General features: G+C 35.3%; 1 protein-coding gene across 1 annotated transcript in view; it reads right to left on the reverse strand.

The window, feature by feature from the left end:
• The window catches only part of LOC121314548 (receptor activity-modifying protein 3-like), a 47,093-nt gene extending 30,651 nt beyond the window's left edge, over positions 1-16,442 (reverse strand). The window contains exons 1-3 of the mRNA XM_041247938.1: positions 16,042-16,442; positions 3,523-3,552; positions 1,796-1,952 (exon numbers count right to left, since the gene is read on the reverse strand). Of these exons, the coding sequence (XP_041103872.1) occupies positions 1,796-1,952; positions 3,523-3,552; positions 16,042-16,093 (239 nt within the window). The 5' untranslated portion in view covers positions 16,094-16,442. The remainder of the gene's footprint in view (positions 1-1,795; positions 1,953-3,522; positions 3,553-16,041) is intronic.
• Between the last annotated feature and the right edge of the window lie 3,512 nt (positions 16,443-19,954).

Here is a 19,954-nt window from a genome sequence, read left to right on the forward strand (position 1 = left end):
AAGGCTGTGATCAGCAAAAGGTGTCCCAACCTGATATTAGGTACATGTCCTAATATAGTGGCCAGCTAGAGTATACATGTGTAAAGGGTCATCTCATTCTAACCCTTTAAGCATGGACACTGCAATACAAAACACCTGAAGGCTTTGGACTCAGGACAACATGAAAATCAGATGTGCTGAAAATATCTTCAAATACAGTATTGCTATTTAATTACCAGGTGGAGCTATGCACTAAAGATATGTTTAATGTGTATGCAGTGTGCTATAATTCAGCATAATTATTTTGGTAGATGAATAAATATGAAACTAAAGCCCATATATTTGTATTACTATTGTCAGGTTCTAAATTGAAATTTAAATCATTTTAAAATGTGGATGCATCAATTACATTTTACTACTTGGCAAGAAGACATGAAATCTTAAATTAAGTACCGGGACATTATGTGAAAATTAGAATACATTTCAAATTATTTATAATTACTTTTTCAGGATGTATTGATAAACAACATCTCAAACTAAATTAAAACAGCAACTCTTTATAGCACTTCATCCTTCTTGTAAGAATTTATCACTGGCATAAATCAATATTAATCTGGCAATCCTTCCCTTAACTCAGTATGAAAATCAATGTAATGTTCAGGCTGTTAAACAAAACCTTAACACATGGTTAACAAGACAAAATGGGCCTCATTCACTAAAGGCTTTTATGGTTTTAGGCACACCTTATCCTAGGATAAGGTGCGTGCTATTAAAGCTGTATTGATCATCCTAGCGATGGTTTACCTAAACGCATATGGCTTTCGCGGTAGTTTGTAGTTTCTTAGATTATATATAATATATCTAAATTGTGTTCATTTTTTTTTTTTTTTTCTTAATCATAAAATTCTAGGTGATGCAAAACTTTTGGCCATAGCTGTAGAGTATTTGATTGACATACGATATGTGTCATTAAGTTTTAATTAAGTGGCCTGTCTGGGTAGAAATGTACTGCGTTGATAGAGGCTATCTTCTCCTCCACGCTTCTTCTGTCTTAGCTCCTTGCTTAACAGGTTGTGGTTGTCATTTCCTTAAGGCACGCACAGATAAGGCGCACCATAGTATGCTAATGAGTTTCATAGCGTGGCTTAATAAGAGGAATTCATCTTAGTAAATAGCAGCCTACTTGTAGAAATAAGACACATGTTAAGGGATTGTGTTAACAGGTGCTTTCTTTCTACTTTTAAGAAGGTTTAGTGAATGAGACCCAAAATGCCCTGAGTAGCACATACTGTAAATGACTGTTAAACTAGTCATGCAAACAGAATCCCTTTAACCAGGATTTTTTATTTTATTTTTTTTACACCCTGCAGAGCTGTCATGTAGAATCAGTGCCTTCCTGGCTGCCCAGGGTGGACTGTAACTGTAACAGGCAGTGTTGTGTCCTGCACTGGTTTTACAGATTCTGTCCCCTGAGATGAGATGAGGTAAAAAAGCTCTACAACAATAAATGCAGATGAGCCCTGGCTCTTTTTCATAGTGGTTAAGAGGTTGCTTGAAGGGTGGCAAGCCTTTACATAAAACATATTCACTGGGCTCAATGAATGGGTACAGTAGAAACATTAACAGTTGTAACCACAAACAAATCCAGAACAGTGGCACTTGTGCTTAAACAAGAATTAAAAGCCTTATTTTTGAAATCAGAATAAATACACCTTTTCATGTACAGTGTGATATTTCAGGTCTTGAAATGTTGAACAGTTCTTCTCCTGGAGCAATTCATATAACATTAAAGACAAGAAAGGCAAATGACTCTTACTTGATATAATATGTCAAGTTACACCAGTTCTTTGGATCTACGAGGTCCATATCCCTCTTAAAGACGTCTTCACATATCGACATGTCCAACATCAGGGCAGTTTCATTGCATATGATTACATCTGTTTTTTGATTCTTTTGTCGTTTATCTTCCATTGCTGGAAAATATCAATCAGTGACAAAGTTAATTCAGTGACATGCCTTAAACTTCAATCCAAAAGGACTTCTTATGAACTGAAACAGCCACCCATAGTACATGTCTTATGAGGCCTTACACTATGACTATTGGCACACATGCAAGGTATGATTTTGTGTGGTTGTTATTTGATGATAATCGGATTTCAGGCAGAGGGAGGTGTTCATGGTATATGACTGTGCTCTACACAGACACAGCAATGCTCCATTTTAATCATCAATTGAAACAGAACGTTCCAGTTATCCAGCTATCTCTCAAATTATTTTGTTAATAATGACAGTAGCTTCAGGTTGAGGTCTCAGGCCAACACCACGAATCTTTAACTTCCACAAACAAGCAAAGAAGTGGGTAGGTGATGCTTGGCTCATTCAGCTCCATATAAATAGAATAGTCTCGCTCATGTACTTCAAGAGCTTATGATTGCATATAGTTAATATTTGAATAAGCTATGTGACTGGTTGTTTATCCATTTATGAAATATGGAATGTACATTTCACTAAATGTTTGAAGAAAGTAAAAACAAACAGACAAACAAAATAAGCTACATAATTATAGCTTCTGATTAATTCAGCTTCATCCAGGCTTCCGACCTAGCTTCCCACCAGATCTGACTTCTGCAAAACAACTTTTTGTGCCCAGCTCTTAGTTTAAATTAGGGTCTCATTTTGGAGCGGTGATTTTGGGAAGGAGGCGGAGTCTTTCCACTTACAAGCAAATACGTTTTTGCATCTCATGGGGACCCTGAATATTTCAGTGCCAATCATAGCGTCTGGTCAAAAATATCTATTCTAAAAAGAGTTATTTGGCTGAAGTATTAAGGATGTCTTATTTACCAAATGATCAGGAAAGAAACATGCAGAAAAATGTGCTTCCTTGTACTGTCATAGTTTGATGATTTACAAATGCTGTTAATTCAAGGTTAGGCCATTTAGACAGTAAATTATACTATATCTTACTGTCATGACATTTTTTTCAGTTACAGCAAGGAAATAACAAGGATGAGCTGTATTATTTAATATATATTTCAATCAATTACAAAAGACAAGCACAATTTTGTATGTATGTTTTCGTAATGTGAATTTAGTGCCATAAAATGACACCTCAGCCACAGTGCTTATAGGTGCAATGAAAGCTTTGATTAATCTTGACCTTGATACCTCTATATATTCTGTTCTGGCCCCCTCTTTAACAGTGACTAGCAATTACAGTACAGTATGCTAAATTGTTTAGTGTAGTGATGCTAATGTCCACGGTGGGGGGCTAGGTTACAACTTTTTTTTTTTTTTTGTCTCGTGATAAATATGAACTCAGGCCTCTAGGGGTAAAAGAGTTGTTAGTGAATTAGCCTGATACCGCACCAAGCCATCTTTCAAAAAGTAATTTTGAGAGACTGGCAGTGTGACAGATAAAGAAGAAGATTAGCAGATAGGCAGTAAAAGATACAGCTGTACCAGTAGATATGTATAAAACAGTAACGAATTATAGCAAAAATGTGGAGACTAATTAACTGGACAATATGTGAGGCTGCTTACCTGAAAGCCCACTTGTCATCAAGATGTTTACTAAATAAAAAAAAAAAAGAAAAAAAAAGAATGAATCATCTTCGTGTCAATATTAAAACTGTCCTGCATTCAAATTGTAGATGTTCTAGGCATTACCATTAGACAGTTAATCCACTTAGGATATCCGGGCTGACGTGCAACAGTTTAGTTATTTGCTAGCTAGCATAAACGTTTGACAGTGGTTTTCAGTTTGAGTGTAATCTAATGTTATCTCCTCGAATAAACTCCCATTCTTTATTGTATAGAAAGCAAAGATACAGAAAAATACTTTATACAGTGTTTGTGTATATGTGGTTGGAGGTTGGATATGACTACTGATGCAGCAACATTTAATCAGATTAATCAAGTAACCCTGTACTGCCAAATATTGCTTTTAATTGACATTCTATTTTGTTGCTTGTTTTTCTCGAACTTCATGATATCATTACTTTTGCGTTTTTTTTTAAACTTTTGTAGTAAGGTATTGCTGAGGAGAAGTCAGAAACCACCCAAACCATAAATATCAGTAGCTTTGTGTGTACATGTTCTTCATTGTGTTTGGATACAGTGATACTGTAAGGTAACTGTCAAAGCATTTTTTGGCATTTCCCAGTGACAGTATGGGAACCATACATGAACAAATGAATCCCCTTTAGACCCCACATTGCGAGTCATGGTAGTTACTCTAGCCAAGTTAGAATAAAGGATGGAGAAAAACTACTGTCACTATCTATAAAGTACCAAACTTTGTGACAAATCTAGGGAATTGCCACAGGTATACCAGCACAAATCAAAATTGTAATATAGGGAGACAACAAGGGTTTCAGAAGATTCCTGTAAGCTTTAGGATTTCTGGTCGTTCTATGTCAAACCCATTTCACTTTTTTTAAGGAAATATTTCGGAAGGCAATAGTAATAGCATTGTTGCTGTGTAAATGGGCTATACTCAAATCAAAGTGAAAATACATTTAGGAAAACATAATTCTCAACTGCAGAAAAAAAATAAAATAAAAAGTTGGAACTATGTCATTAAAATAAGAGGTCAAAAATGAAATAAGAAATGATAGAATCAGGAAAAACCAAATTTTTTATACTTCAGATTGTTACTGCATAATGTTTGAAAATCCCAACAGCCACCATATCCCGTGGCAATTCAGTTAATGCCCCCACCAGCACCACTTCCACTAACTTTCAGAAAACCCCTGCATCAAATCCATCAGGAAACCCCCAATTTGACAAAAAACAGTTAAGAACCAAGGAAGCAAATATTTTCCATTGACTTATTGGGTTTCAAAAAACAGGTTCCAGCCTGGAAAGATATCAATGTAGAATGGCTGTTACCTGTTACAGTACGTCACTGGACAATAAAAGATAACCGAGGCCACTGCCCTCAGCACAGCCTCCAATATCATATTAATGGGCAAGCTGTCATTTTGTTGTTTTCAATTAGGCTCCAAAATTTTATGACACTCAGCAGCTGTCCCCAAGGATAATAATGGATAGAATGACATTCTTTTAAATTCTTAATGGTTTGAGGCTTGAAAATGTAAACAGGAGACTGTTAAGGACACCGTAAGACACCGTAAGTAATAACAGTAAAACATTCAAGTCATCCTGTTAAATTAGTGACTGAGTTATTTGTATTTACTATGGCATAAGCTTTATGGGTTTTTATCCATTCTTACTCACATCACATCATTAAACCGGTATTGCTGTTGACACAGAAGCATGTTTACTAGCAGTCTGTCAGAAAAGGCAAGGATCAAATAAGCATAGTGACAGAACTATCTTCTAAACTCCTACTGAATGGTCCCTACAGGCCCGTGCAAGATTAGCTGTAGCATAACTGATAAAAATGTGACTAGATCCCTTTCTAAAATGGGAAACCTAATCAGCTGCCCATTTACTCATTATAATTAATCCTTTTGCCTTTTGTTAAATATTGTGGGATATTTAGTACATTTAAGTATTAACAAACACATTAGCAAATTAATTATATTAGTAGCAGTTGATCATTCAAATGCCCAGGTTCTCAATGCATGTTTTTCATGAATTTAAGTATATGGATTCATCCACCAGCCAGTCCATCATATCTTAGCTGTTTACTGCCCAGGGTGTGTTCTTATACCTATTTAGTACCTATTTTCTCAATGCCAAATATATTGTACACTGGGCAGCAAATAGGAGAGGTCCCTCTTAAAAACCTTTTTAGCATGTGGAGACAGCAAAAAGAAAACCAGCAACAGCAGCAGCAGCAGCAGCAGCAGCAGCATTGATTTAGGAGGGAACTGTGTAAATCCACACAATAACGCTGAACAGTTATTTGGTTTACGCAAAGTGTCTGTGATCCTAGTTAGAGGTATCTGTCATTCATTTTTCAGTCTCATCATATACTCTGCAAACAAATCATCAACCATATGGTCCGAGCACAATATATTATTAGTTAGGTTCTACCTTTAGCTTTTTGTAGTTTGGATGATAATTGGCATAAGACAGCCAAAATGTATGTATACGTATTACTGTTGTAATACCTTTTAAACATGTCCATAACAAAAACACACTCCTTATTGATTGATTTTATTTTAGGAGCAACCAATTATATTAATTGCTTGTTTTACTGATGTTATAGGCATTCTGTTACACTATTTGACTGATTAAACGTTAATTAAAAGAATGAGGAGAATCTGTCATTTTGGTGTTAGCAATGATTACATACATTGTTTTTAAGAATGTTTACTGCACTTCTTGTGGTTGATTATTCTAATGTGAGATTATAATAAGAGATGCTTCTCTCATGGTGTAAGGTTCATAAGGGGCATCTCTCACAGTACATTCATATTTTATGAAGTGATGAATGTTTTTTTTTTTTTTTTTTTTTTTACATGAAAATGCATGTATAGCATTAATTGCTCTTAAAACCAATGAATAGCATAGGAACTTACTTAGATGCACTGCAGTAAACTTCAACAAAATAATTATATAATAATCCAAATATTTTAGCAGTTATTTTACACATTATTGTAACATCAATAACAGCTAAATTGCAGTTGGTTGAATATCTGTCTTTTTCTTAATCATTATTGTCTTTGGCATTTCCTCCAAAAGAAGTGTTTTTCCTACAAATACGTGACACTCTTGGTTTGTTAAGTTATTTTGACAATGATTTGTCGTTGTCAGCACCAATCAAACCAAAATAACACTGACAGCAGCACAATCACATCACGTAGAGTATTCTCCAGCTAGAACTTCTGCAATCAGCAACAGAGCTGAGTGCATTTGGAAAAGTGCAATGTGAAACCAACAGAACTCTAGTCTGGACATCATTTTGGCTTGCACATTTGGTGAGAAAGGTGAGTTAGAGTATTTATTGCCTTTTTTAGTTTGTACTGTGGAAGGTGTCTTGAGATTGCAGATATTTCCTCTCAGTTAAAAAGCATTCCTCTATTTTATTGATTCTGCAACACAACCAGGGTTTCTTGTTCATTGAATACTTTGGGATGATGCACTGTAGAAGCTGCAGCTGCTATCTGTCAATGGCCTCTGACTACCGTTGATTGGCCTGGGAGCACAGCATGACATACCTAGTTTGGACACTTGCCTTTCTGATAGAAAGCAGTTAGGGGTTGACATTAGTGACTCACTACAATATTTTAACAGCCCTTACAATGATATGTTTGCCTTCTTGTGCAGATGTATTCCTCATTAAATGTTTCTATGGGTTAAGGGTATCCTTCTGTGGTGTGTCTCTAGAAATGTACAATTGTGACAAAACTTGTGAAGGAGATTCTCCAACAACAATTATGGCCAGTAGTATGATCTGTGGAAATATGGAGGTTGTCAAACCAACTATCTGTACTGTATATCACACTTACATTTGTACATATATCTGTTAACATGGGATATATTGAGGCCCCCTGTTTATCTTTCTGTCTGTCCATATGTCACTTTTACATACAGTACTTATTCACTTGTCAATTTAGTACAAGTTATTAAGAATATCAGATTCTAGGAGAATATGAAGGAATCTCTCCTATATGTATGCCCGACTTACATTTTTACACATTGGATGTAGGTCATGGTATTCTCATTTTTGATGTTAGTGATAGCTCTAATTTTGAGTTTACAGTCTTGGCGGGGGGATGAATGTCAGGCTCATGCTTGTTTTTTTCATCATTAATCCTTGTGAACAGATTAATAGTTTTTTTTAAGGAATTTAACCGGAAAACTAGAACTGTTTCATATAATTAAATATGATATATTACAATATTCTGTAGGGAATAGTCCATAAGTCAAAAACATAAATGTACTGCATCACAAACAGTTCTATTAATATAGACTGATAACTCATTTTTTTGTGACAACAGTAAAGAGAAACGGCTGCCAAAATAAATCCCTTCTTGCTTGTTTAGTGCTACTTGCCAAAAGATTGTACAGTATGAAATTGTCTTGAAAGGAAACGCATGATAATAAACCATGTTATAATATAACATATATCAGTAATTGAGAGCAATTGAAATCTATATTTTCTCTCCACCAGGAAAATAATCATTTTTAATAACGTACTTTAAAAAAGGTATATGTACTGTATGCATATAGTAATCAAGATACTATATATATATATATATATATATATATATATATATATATATATATCATAGACACACACACACATACACACACACACACACTGGGCTGTCCCTCACATTACTGATCATTTATTCTGCAAATAAAGTCCCTAAGGTGTATTCTCTATTACATGACAAGTGGAATCTATTTCTTTATAATTATGATTTCAAATCTGGATATCCTTTAGTAGTATACAAAACCTTCAATTTTGACGTACAGCACAGGGAAGTCAGGCTTCCACTCACAGCATTGCATTACAGTCTATTGCCGAAGGGCTTATGTTATTTTTGTATTTTAAAAAGGATCTCAGCATCTGTTATTATTAATAGTGCTTTGAAAATTGTGAATAAACAAACTTAAATACAATTATAACCCTCTCTAAAATTGTGAAAACAGATCTTTAAACTGTATTTAATTAACTCAAATGGGTTATAACAAAACATTATTTAAAACAGTCCAGTATAGTGAATAGGAGCCTTTTGTTTCACATAGAACAATTTCAAAAATCCCTGGGCGGACATGTACGTCACATGTCTGCTCCCTTACAGACTCAAATCAATGCCACCGTGTTTACACAATCCTACAACCTAAGGCTGACAGTAATTTATTGTTCTTAGTCCATCTATTTTTCTTTCAACACGAGTGTGTGAAAATCCTTCAAATCTTATTCAGTACCTGTGTTTCAGTTCTAGTTGCCTGCGAGGCATATTCTAGATTAGACAAAGATTCATATAGGTAAGAGTCACCTACTGTAGTTATCGGCCACTTTGGGTAATGTTGTTGCACTAAATGGCACTAAATGCTGCTGGCGCTTACTAATATAAAGAACAGCACATTGTCAAAGAACCTTAACACGCATTTATCAACAACAACAAAAAAAAAACACAATATGAGAAGTTTCAATAAGAACCTCTCAGAATTATTGAAATGTTGTAAAAATTGATTAAAAAAGGATAATGGTCATCAATGATAAATCTAATATTTAGATGTCATGGAGTCAATTACAGGCAATGGTTTCTTGCATTTGTAAAAATTAAAGGAATGATAACCAAAATAAATGTCTTATATTGTATTAGCATTTACTGACCTCCGTTGTGTTGTACTGAAGACAGTTTTTTTTTCTTTGAAAACAATTTTCCAAAATACAAATATATAGACTGAAAGATTAAACTGCCTAGTATCTAATCTCTTTCTGATCAGTAGGTCACATAATCGTATTGCAGTTGGTCCATTGTAGTGAATCTGACAGACAGCACAGGTAGTGAATGGCTTGCTGGCAGAATTGTCGTTATTTAAAAAAAATATATGTATAGTTTCATTAATATAACCTTATAAGCACAAGCAACATTATCACTTTTCCATTTCATATTCTGAAAATGTCTTGGTTAAGATTTATTAAGCCTTGGTTATCATCATTTAAGCTGTTTCATTTAATTAAACCATAACTCAATGGGATAGTATTGTTTGGCTCTTGGTGGAAGAAATATGCTTATCTTATTATTGCATGTATACGTGCAAGACAAAAAAAGACTAACCTTGGCTGAGGGTAGGAAAAGCACAGCATCGGAAAAGTTTGTCAAGAAAAAGGATGAAGGTAAAAACAAGATGTAGCACTTGGCAGGCAAAAACAGAAAAGTGTAAAGGGGCGGACAGAGGTCCAAAAAACACTAAGAGCAAAAAAAACTTGAATGAAATGTAGATTGACTCTGTTCCAAGTAAGATCTTACCACAGAATGGCTAAGCTGTAACATACTGAATGACATTATTAGTTAAAGATTCTGGCATCTCAACAAAGAAGACGACAAATTAAGGTTTAGAGGACATCACATCAGTCTTATCTATGTGTTATGGAAGTTAAATTTATTACTGGCTTTAATTTTCTGGGGTGATGAACCCTGCATCTGGGTTCAAAAGCTATGCATTTGGTGACACATACAGAAAAAATAAATCTTACTGTGAGCATGAACATGATAAACCAAACGATTTAAGTGTAGAGTTTGGACTAGTTTTGGGACAAGGTAACAGCTCCCAGAATGCACAAACTTCTGACATTGTAAGGATCAGGAGAAAGGAGAAGCTTACTTTATGCCTGTACTTATGTTGCTGTGCTGTATTGCAGACCTTTGGAATACATCTAGACAAGATTCAGAACTGGGCAGACACATGGCAAATGACATTTAATAGAGAAAAGTGTAAGGTACTGCACGCAGGAAATAAAAATGTACATTATAAATATCATATGGGAGATACTGAAATTGGAGAAGGAATCTATGAAAAAGACCTAGGAGTTTTTGTTGACTCAGAAATGTCTTCATCTAGACAATGTGGGGAAGCTATAAAAAAGGCCAACAAGATGCTCGGATACATTGTGAAAAGTGTTGAATTTAAATCAAGGGAAGTAATGTTAAAACTGTACAATGCACTAGTAAGACCTCATCTTGAATATTGTGTGTAGTTCTGGTCACCTCACTATAAAAAAGATATTGCTGCTCTAGAAAGAGTGCAAAGAAGAGTGACCAGAATTATTCCGGGCTTAAAAGGCATGTCATATGCAGACAGGCTAAAATAATTGAATCTGTTCAGTCTTGAACAAAGAAGACTATGTGGCGACCTAATTCAAGCATTCATAATTATAAAAGGTATTGACAGTGTCGACCCAAGGGACTTTTTCAGCCTGAAAAAAGAAACAAAGGACCAGGGGTCACAAATGGAGATTAGACAAAGGGGCATTCAGAACAGAAAATAGGCGACAACTTTTTACAGAGAATTGTGAGGGTCTGGAATCAACTCCCCAGTAATGTTGTTGAAGCTGACACCCTGGGATCCTTCAAGAAACTGCTTGATGAGATTCTGGTATCAATAAGCTACTAATAACCAAACGAGCAAGATGGGCCGAATGGCCTCCTCTCGTTTGTAAATTCTTATGTTCTTATGTTCTTATATTGTGCCATTTGGTGAGTTAGCGGTAAAAAAGCACCTTAATTGCTTTGTAGACATTTATAATCAGCTACTTTCAGTTGGACTGGTGTTCTTCAGCGCATAAACTCTCATTTGTGAATTACTCAGTAGGCCCTTATAGAAATAAATAAGATCATGTGCCAAATATTTGTTATGAACACTCCATATCCAATGGAAAACACCTTTGGTTTATTAAGTACTTATGGTTAGTGTTGCCATTTAAAGTTACTTTTCAAACTTACCTGCACTTATCCTCACCTTTTTAAATACTGCCCCATCACTTGTAATAAACAGTACTGTTTTCTATGAATAATAAAAGGTCTAAAAATTACTCAGACAGAACAAAGATTTCTGGAATAATGGTTTTCTTTACCCAAGCTAGAAGACATTTCTTGCTCTAACTCCCTGTTGCAAGTATGGCAAATCTCTGAACCTTTTTGGTGAAAAAATGCTTTCATTCTAACAGAATTCGCACATTAGCTTTTATACGTTAGTGTGGCAGTGCTCCAAAATACTGAATGCTTTTCCCTTGATCAGGGAGACTATGTCCATGATAAAAGTAGTAATAAGAGAAGCTTACAAAACTAAGACAAAACATTTGTCTACTTGAAGTAATGGATGAAGTGTAAGATGTGGTGAATTTTTACAAAACTAGTAATAAGGTTACATTTTTGTAAATAGTCTAAACATTATTACTAACAGCTTGATTTTCCTTTAGCAAAATACATTTTTCAAAGTTGTGCAAATTGCACTCTGGGGTACCTTAGTGCAATTTAAATGATTTTATGTACATGTACATATTTTGTTTTCTGCTTAACCATAAAATAATCCAAAATATGTTTTGTAATACTGACAACAAAACAAATGATATAATATCGATTAATAAGATAATAACCTCAACTTTAAAAAAATTAAGTTGCTTATTATTATATACTGACTGACAACAAAACAAATGATATAATATAGATTGATAAGACAATAACCTCAACTTTAAAAAAATTAAGTTGCTTATTACACTACATCTTTAACCTTTTTTTTTTTTTTTTTTTTTTTTTTTTTTACCGTAGCGATCTCGATTAATGCAGTCAGGTGAATCACACAGGGCGAGGCAATCCACACACAGGTACACAACCCTGGTCCTCTCGCACTAAGGCATAGCACCAACAGCGCTGTACAAAAGAGCCAGCTCCAATGTAAGAAGCGCATATCGGGTTTATGTCTTTGTGCGTGATTATGTCACCTACCAGCCCTGCTGCTGGCTCTCCCCATGCATGCTACATTGGTGTCAGAAGTGGACGTAGGTACCCAGGCACGCACTCGTTGGACTGTATTCAGGTCAGCAAGTCTGGGGCGGACTTGAGGCTGGCAGGGGAGAATGTAGCGTGCACAGGGGAAGGCAGCAGCAGGGCTGGTAGGTGACGTAATCACACACAAGACATAAGCCCAATATATGCTCCTTGCAATGGAGACGGCTCTTTTGTACAGCGGTATCGGCGCTGTGCTTTAGTGCAAGAGGACCGGGTTTGTGTCCGCCCTCCACCTGTGTCTGGATTGCAATGGAGCCGGTGTTACAGGCTAACCCCGGGTGAGTTCTGTCCAAGCTAATCCTCACCCCCAGGGCTGTGAAGGTTTTTTGAGATTTTAGCAATCAGAAAGATAAGAGGATATGTGCCCTTTGTGTGATTTCATCTTTTTGTTACATTAATTAAATTAAGATGTATTATTTTAATTTACATAGTATCCTTAATTTTAGTCACGGAGTAGATTCACGTTTGTGTGTGTGTGTGTGTGTCTCATTTGTTTTATTGATCATTTTTAATTTCACTTCGATCTTCAATTACAGTTTGAGCGCATATATATATATATATATATATATATATATATATATATATATATATATATATATATATATATATACACACACACACACATACAGTGCCTATAGAAGGTCTACACCACCTTTCACAATTGTCACCTTTTGTTGCCTTATAGCCTGGAATTAAAATGCATTAATTTTTTTTTCATTTATTTACACATCCTAACCCACAACTTCCAAGTGAAAAGAATATTCTAGAAATTTGCAGAAAACCAATTAAAAATAAAAACTGAAATAGCTTGGTTGGATAAGTGTCCACCCCCCTTGTAATAGCAATCCTAAATTAGCACAGGTGTAACCAATCGTCTTCAAAATCACTGTGTTAAATTGTTGTGATTCACATGATTTCAGGATAAATTCAACAGTTCCTGCTGGGTAGTGCATTTCAAAGCAAAGACTCAACCATGAGCACCAGAGTGCTTCCAAAAGAACTCCGGGATAAAGTTGTTGAAAGGCATAGATCAGGGAATGGGTATAAAAAAATATCAAAGGCCTTGAATATCCCTTGGAGCACGGTCAAGATGATTATTAAGAAGTGGAAGGTGTATGGCACCACCAAGACCCTGTCTAGATCAGGCCGTCCCTCCAAGCTGGATGATCGAGCAAGAAAGAGACTGATTAAAGAGGCTACCAAGAGGCCAATGGCAACTTTGCAAGAGCTACAGGCTTTTATGATCAAGACTGGTCAAAGTGTGCATTTGACAACAATATCCCAAGCACTCCACAAACATGGCCTGTATGGTAGGGTGCAAGAAGAAAGCCATTACTCAAGAAAGCCCACCTTGAATCCCATTTGAAGTATGCAAAAAAACACAATCAAGCCAAGTACAAGGTTGTCCTGGAAGAAAACTTGCTTCCTTCTGCTCTGACAATGTTCCCCAACTCTGAGGACTGGTTTTTCCAGCAGGACAATGCTCCATGCCACACAGCCAGGTCAATCAAGGTGTGGATGGAGGACCACCAAATCAAGACCCTGTCATGGCCAGCCAAATCTCCAGACCTGAACCCCATTGAAAACCTCTGGAATGTGATCAAGAGGAATGGATGGTCACAAGCCATCAAACAAAGCCAAGCTGCTTGAATTTTTGCGCCAGGAGTGGCATAAAGTCACCCAACATCAATGTGAAAGACTGGTGGAGAGCATGCCAAGACGCTTGAAAGCTGTGATTGAAAATCAGGGTTATTCCACCAAATATTGATTTCTGAACTCTTCCTAAGTTAAAACATTAGTATTGTGTTGTTTAAAAATAAATATGAACTTATTTTCTTGGCATTATTCAAGGTCTGACAACACTGCATCTTTTTTGTTATTTTGACCAGTTGTCATTTTCTGCAAATAAGTGCTATAAATGACAATATTTTTACTTGGAATTTGGGAGAAATGTTGTCAGTAGTTTATAGAATAAAACAGAAATGTTCATTTTACCCAAACACATACCTATAAATAGTAAAACCAGAGAAACTGATAATTTTGCAGTGGTTTCTTAATTTTTTCCAGATATATATCATATATAATAGATATATATATATATATATATATATAGGATATTATCTATAGATATATATTATATATATATATATAGTATATAGTCAAGAATAACGTATAAAGCATATAACCTTTACTGTAGGTAAAATTTTAGGAATGTTACTTGAACACAGACAGAACTTTGCATATATATATATATATATATATATATATATATATATATATATTTTAATATTATATATAATATAATATATTTTCAAATGTCATGTCGTGTACAGCTAATTTTATACAAGTTCTTTAAACTGAAGTGCACACTCGTCAGACACTTCGTTATTTATATGCTCATCTTATAATGAAAGCAAGATCAGTGGTTTGTAATGTATGAAACAGTTTTGTTCTATTACTTTTGCAGTACATTAACAAACATGTCTCCTACTACTGATTATCTTAGATTAGTTAGCATACAATAAAACTGTTATGCTATGTACAGAGTACTGAGGTGAGTATTGGCCCGGGCTTATGTTCACCCTTCCAGAAGAGCACTGGGTGAGAATTGGCGTGACAGGGTGAGGATTTGCCTAGACAGCACTCACCGGATTGAGAATTAGCCTAGAACGCGGCTCTTGTGTACAGTGGCATTGGCGCTATGTTTTAGTGTGATAGGTCCCGGGTTCGCGCTCGCCCTCTGCCTTTGTGTGGATTACCTTGCCCTCTGTTGTCTGCATTGCTTTGCTCTGTGCGATACGCCTGACTGCGTCAACTGAGATCACCACAATACAATTCACACCTTTACTATATTTCAAGTAATGTCCAAATGAGAACATTCGTTGTATGGAAACCTGCATTATTCAAATGTATACTGGTAAATAGAATCCAAATAGTTGATACATAAAAATAAATAAATAAAATAATAATTTCTATGAACTTGACGGACTTAAAGGGTTTCCAAAGGCCAACGTCCGCTTCTAGAATTTAACACAAGTTTCAATTGTCCACAGGTGTTATAACTATACTATATGTCGTAAGTAATGTATAGTATAAGATAATGTTTTTTTTGTTTTTGTTTTTTTCCGCTCTCCAAATCTATCATAATGGAACTGTACTCCTACCTATACCGGCTTGTTTTTATTTTATATAATAAAATACTTAGTTACATCGACTTTGTTATTATTAGTATTATTATTTATTATCGTTGTGGTTGTGGGACAATAACAATGCATTTTATTTAATACAATTAATGGTTTGACTTAAGAGTTTAAAACAAGCAGTACAGCACGGAACTAACACAATAACAATCCACATAAATTCCACAACAAAATACATGAGAAAAAACACAGTACTGTATAAAAATTGCCCCACTATATTGCATAATAATGAGCAAAAAGTAAATATACTCTTGCTGATGCGGGACAGTTCCTATTAATCTATAGTGAATAAAGAGAAAAAAGAAAAACCCAACTCCGGCCACTTGGTGACTTGTATGCAGGTCTGCATTTACATTTAACCCAGATATCAATTCTGTACATTTTTTTTTCTATAAATACATAAATATGGTAGTACTTACCACATACTCCAAGAACAAAAAGTTTTAACACAAAGAAGGCATTTGTATCCATTACGATTAGAAGGATGACGATCTGGTAGGTGAATCGGATGCATACGCTTTCAGCTGGCGAGTAAATGCTTAAAGCAAAACATCATCATTCATGTATAACAAACCCCTCCACACAGGAATAAAATAATTATGAAGTTTTTATATACATTTTTATTCCTGTATCATCTCCGTGTTATGCAAAGCCAACTTCCCAATAGAAACCAGGGTTTTGGAATTGAGGTTGCAGTGGCTTTGTAATACACACGTCAGTGTCAGAGTTATCCTGAATAGCCAAATCATGCGTTGATATCTCCGAAGTGTGGCTTATTACCAGAGTGTCAGTGCATGTGCCAGTGGTATGGATGAGTGGTCTGCCCTGCTCCTTCAAGTTGATATGCGGTCTACTGTCAGCAATCCAGTCTCCCACGATACAGAGGAAGGAAATCACATGATAAACAAAATAAACAGTGGTCTTTCCTTCCCAGCACTTTGACACAAGGAATCTAAGAGGAGAAGTTAACAAGGCAACTTAACGTAATATGGGAACAAAGTGTATGTTCTGGGGTTGATAGTCAGTTATAGTAACATAAATAGGCTACCTCGTTAATACGTTACAGGTTCAATCCACTATAACGGACTGCAAGGGAAAATTGAAATCAGTACTTTATAAACGGAGTACATAGTAAACACAGTTTGAAATGCTGTAACTGTGAACATAAGTACCTTAAATATAAACAATACAAGAAATCTAGAAATGCATTTATTTATTTGTTTGTTTGTTTGTTTGTCTGTACAAAACATTGCCCTGTCAGCCGAAGTACCATTTTACATACGTATATTTTCGCAAAATGTATTTCAAATTGTAGGGCCTATACGTTACGTTTAAACTGTACAACGACTGTGCCAACAAAAACATAGATGAATAGAAATAAACAGCAACTGTTTTGCCTGCCTGACGTCATTTAATGTCCCAGGTGTACCTTATTTGAGCAAAACATCGACCCGTGGAATAGGACAACTACGTATTAAACTCAAAACATCTGCTTGTGGATAAAATAAATAAATAAATAAATAAATAATAAAAAAAACTGCCCATAGTAAACCGTATACGTTACAAACTAGTCCATTTTAATCAGAGTAATTTCATATTAAAAACCCATGTTGTTTGGCAGGGACATGCGTCCTCAATACGCGTAAACGGAACTCCGTTCTAACAGGATCCGTGGAGTGCACCTGTATAATATAACACGAGGCTTCCCAACATTTCAGGTACCCTATATATGAACATATATTATTAAATAATTGGAACAGTATTTCAAAGTAACATTAATTTAACTTGTAAACTTTCAGTCATCTCAACATATAGCAAAGCGTGCCTGCACTATGTCATAAAGATTGCTTAATGAAAACATGTACATTGTTGTCAGCGTGGGTAGAATTTGTGAAGGGTATATTGCAGAAAAAAAAAAAAAAAAAGGTTTTACAATACGTGTGGGAGTTATATTTAAACTGCAATAGAAAGGTTTGTACAGAATTGATATTTTACTTCACGCATCACAGAGAACAGACGAGATTAAAATCTGATGGATATGATAAACTCTTAGTAAAATGAGTCCTGGTGCTCCTAGTCCCTTTGTAGTGTACTGTGGTCAACAAGAGAAATCATGTGTAGCGATTGGCACACTATTCAATCATATACTGGACTTAGAAAGAGTGAAAGAAAATTAATTGAACTGTACAACTGGGTGGGAAGCATCCCCATGATGCTTAAAAGAGGGAAAATAAAAATTAGGTTGCAACCTTATTCACGCCTCTCTTTAAAATCATGTTACCCCTGTTTTAGGTTTGCAAATTATTTTTATTACAGATGTTTGTGTTTAAAGAAAGAGAAAGTAGCTGGATTCTGGAAAATATAACATTATAAATCCCCAGTGTTGCTACAACTGTTTAAATAACATACCTGTAATTTTTCTTTTCATTGTTAACATCCTGATAATTTTGTACACTTATAACTTAAATGTCTGTTTCAATGCTCTTTTCAAAATGTCCTCTCTAGTGCACTGATAGTGTATGGATTATTGCCCACATTGTAAAACAGGTAACACAGCAATAACGATCCATGATGTGGTACAGAACAGAAAAGCCAGAGCACTTGTTACATTTTGTTTTATCGCTCTTCCTGCAGTGATTTAGAGGACAGCTCTCAAACCCCAATGCACTAGAGTGGACATTTTGAAAAGAGCTTTGAAACAAACTTTAAAGTTATAAGGTATAAAATGTTGTCATTATTTTAACAATGAAAAGAAAAATTATAGGTATATTATTTAACCCTTTGCGGTCCTATATCGGACCAGGTCCTACATTACAATTTTCCCTTTCCAGTCCGATGTCGGACCTTGTCCGACATCATCAAAAAGACATAAAGCACAGGTCTCTAGTCATTTTTTTCTCTGGAAAAAAGCAGAAAAAACCTTTCAATGGCCGAGTGAGACTGATAGGAGCCGAAAAAAAATGTGTATAGTATCTGATAGCCCCATGCACCACAGAGATAACACGGACGCAAGCAAAGGAGGTAGCTGCTTCTGCATTCAGTGACCAAAGAATATCACAGACATTTGTAGAGCTTTTTGAGATGGTATAGTAATAAAATAATGACTTGGATCGCATTATTGGGAGGAGTTTGGTGATAAAATGAATGATAAGGAGAGGATTTATGAGTATGTATGTCTGTAAAGAGGTATGTGAAAAATACAGCGAACAAGGAGTGGGGCTTGGCTGGAGATGCAGTCCTTTTGCCATGCACTGCCCTTTAAACCTGTTTTACTCTGAAAGAAATATTTTAAACAGCGCGTGTAAAATAAACGGTGCGTGTGAAAATAAATTGGACCTGACTCGCCTGACAAGCGCTGAATAAATTGAGTGCAAAGGGTTAAATAGTTCTAGCAACACATAGGGACATATATAACACTATATTTTTCGAAACCCCGCTACTTACTCTTTAAATAGTAGATTCCTTAAATTAGTATATCGAGTTATTTCTTTCTAGTTAATAATAAAACTTTACTAAATAAAATTAAATAAATGGTAAAGCAAAAACTTTGATAAGTTCAGGATTATGTTAGGGCTATTGCTTTGAAACTGCTTGATTTGTAAACTGCTTGATTTTCTCCCAGTTTGGAATGCCCAATTATTATTATTATTTTTCTCCTTCACCTCAGAGATTCACCACACAGCTCAGGTCCTCCGATCCCACGAGCCAATCAGCGTCTTTTTACACCCAGGAACTCAAGAGGGGATGTCTGCAGGCTACCAGCCTCTGAAGGACAATGACCAGCCCAGCAAATCTCTACCCCCAACCTGACCTTCATTTATTGTCACTGCAATCATGTGAAATCAACACAGATAATAATATGAAACTTAGACGGTCTCTCTTGTATTTATTGAATTAGGCCCTTTTAGTTTCATTTTAACATTGTTCATACAAATGCTGTGTAACAGGCAAGCAATTGAGCGCAAAGGGTAGAACTTTGTTATTTATGTTGGTTTTATTATTTTTTTTTTTTATTCAATAATTAAAAATAGTGATAACCAAGGTTTCCCAATACATTAGCTTAGCTTTTAAAATCATTATCAATGGTTCTTACCATGGGAGTGAGCCCAGACATTGGAAGTCATGCAAACAAATTGATTTGGTAAACTGTATTTTACGTATGAAGATAAGCAGCAGTTTTAACTTTTGAAATCCATAGTATGCCATTTGAAAAAATGTGGCTGTAACTAATTAAAGTAAAAAAACAAACACACCAAAAACAAATCGGCCACTCTTAAATGTCTTTATTGTTGTTTAATTTTGATTCAATAACTTACCATTCTCAATTTTAAA

This window comes from Polyodon spathula, chromosome 4, assembly GCF_017654505.1.
Source record: "Polyodon spathula isolate WHYD16114869_AA chromosome 4, ASM1765450v1, whole genome shotgun sequence".
NCBI classification, from domain to species: domain Eukaryota; kingdom Metazoa; phylum Chordata; class Actinopteri; order Acipenseriformes; family Polyodontidae; genus Polyodon; species Polyodon spathula.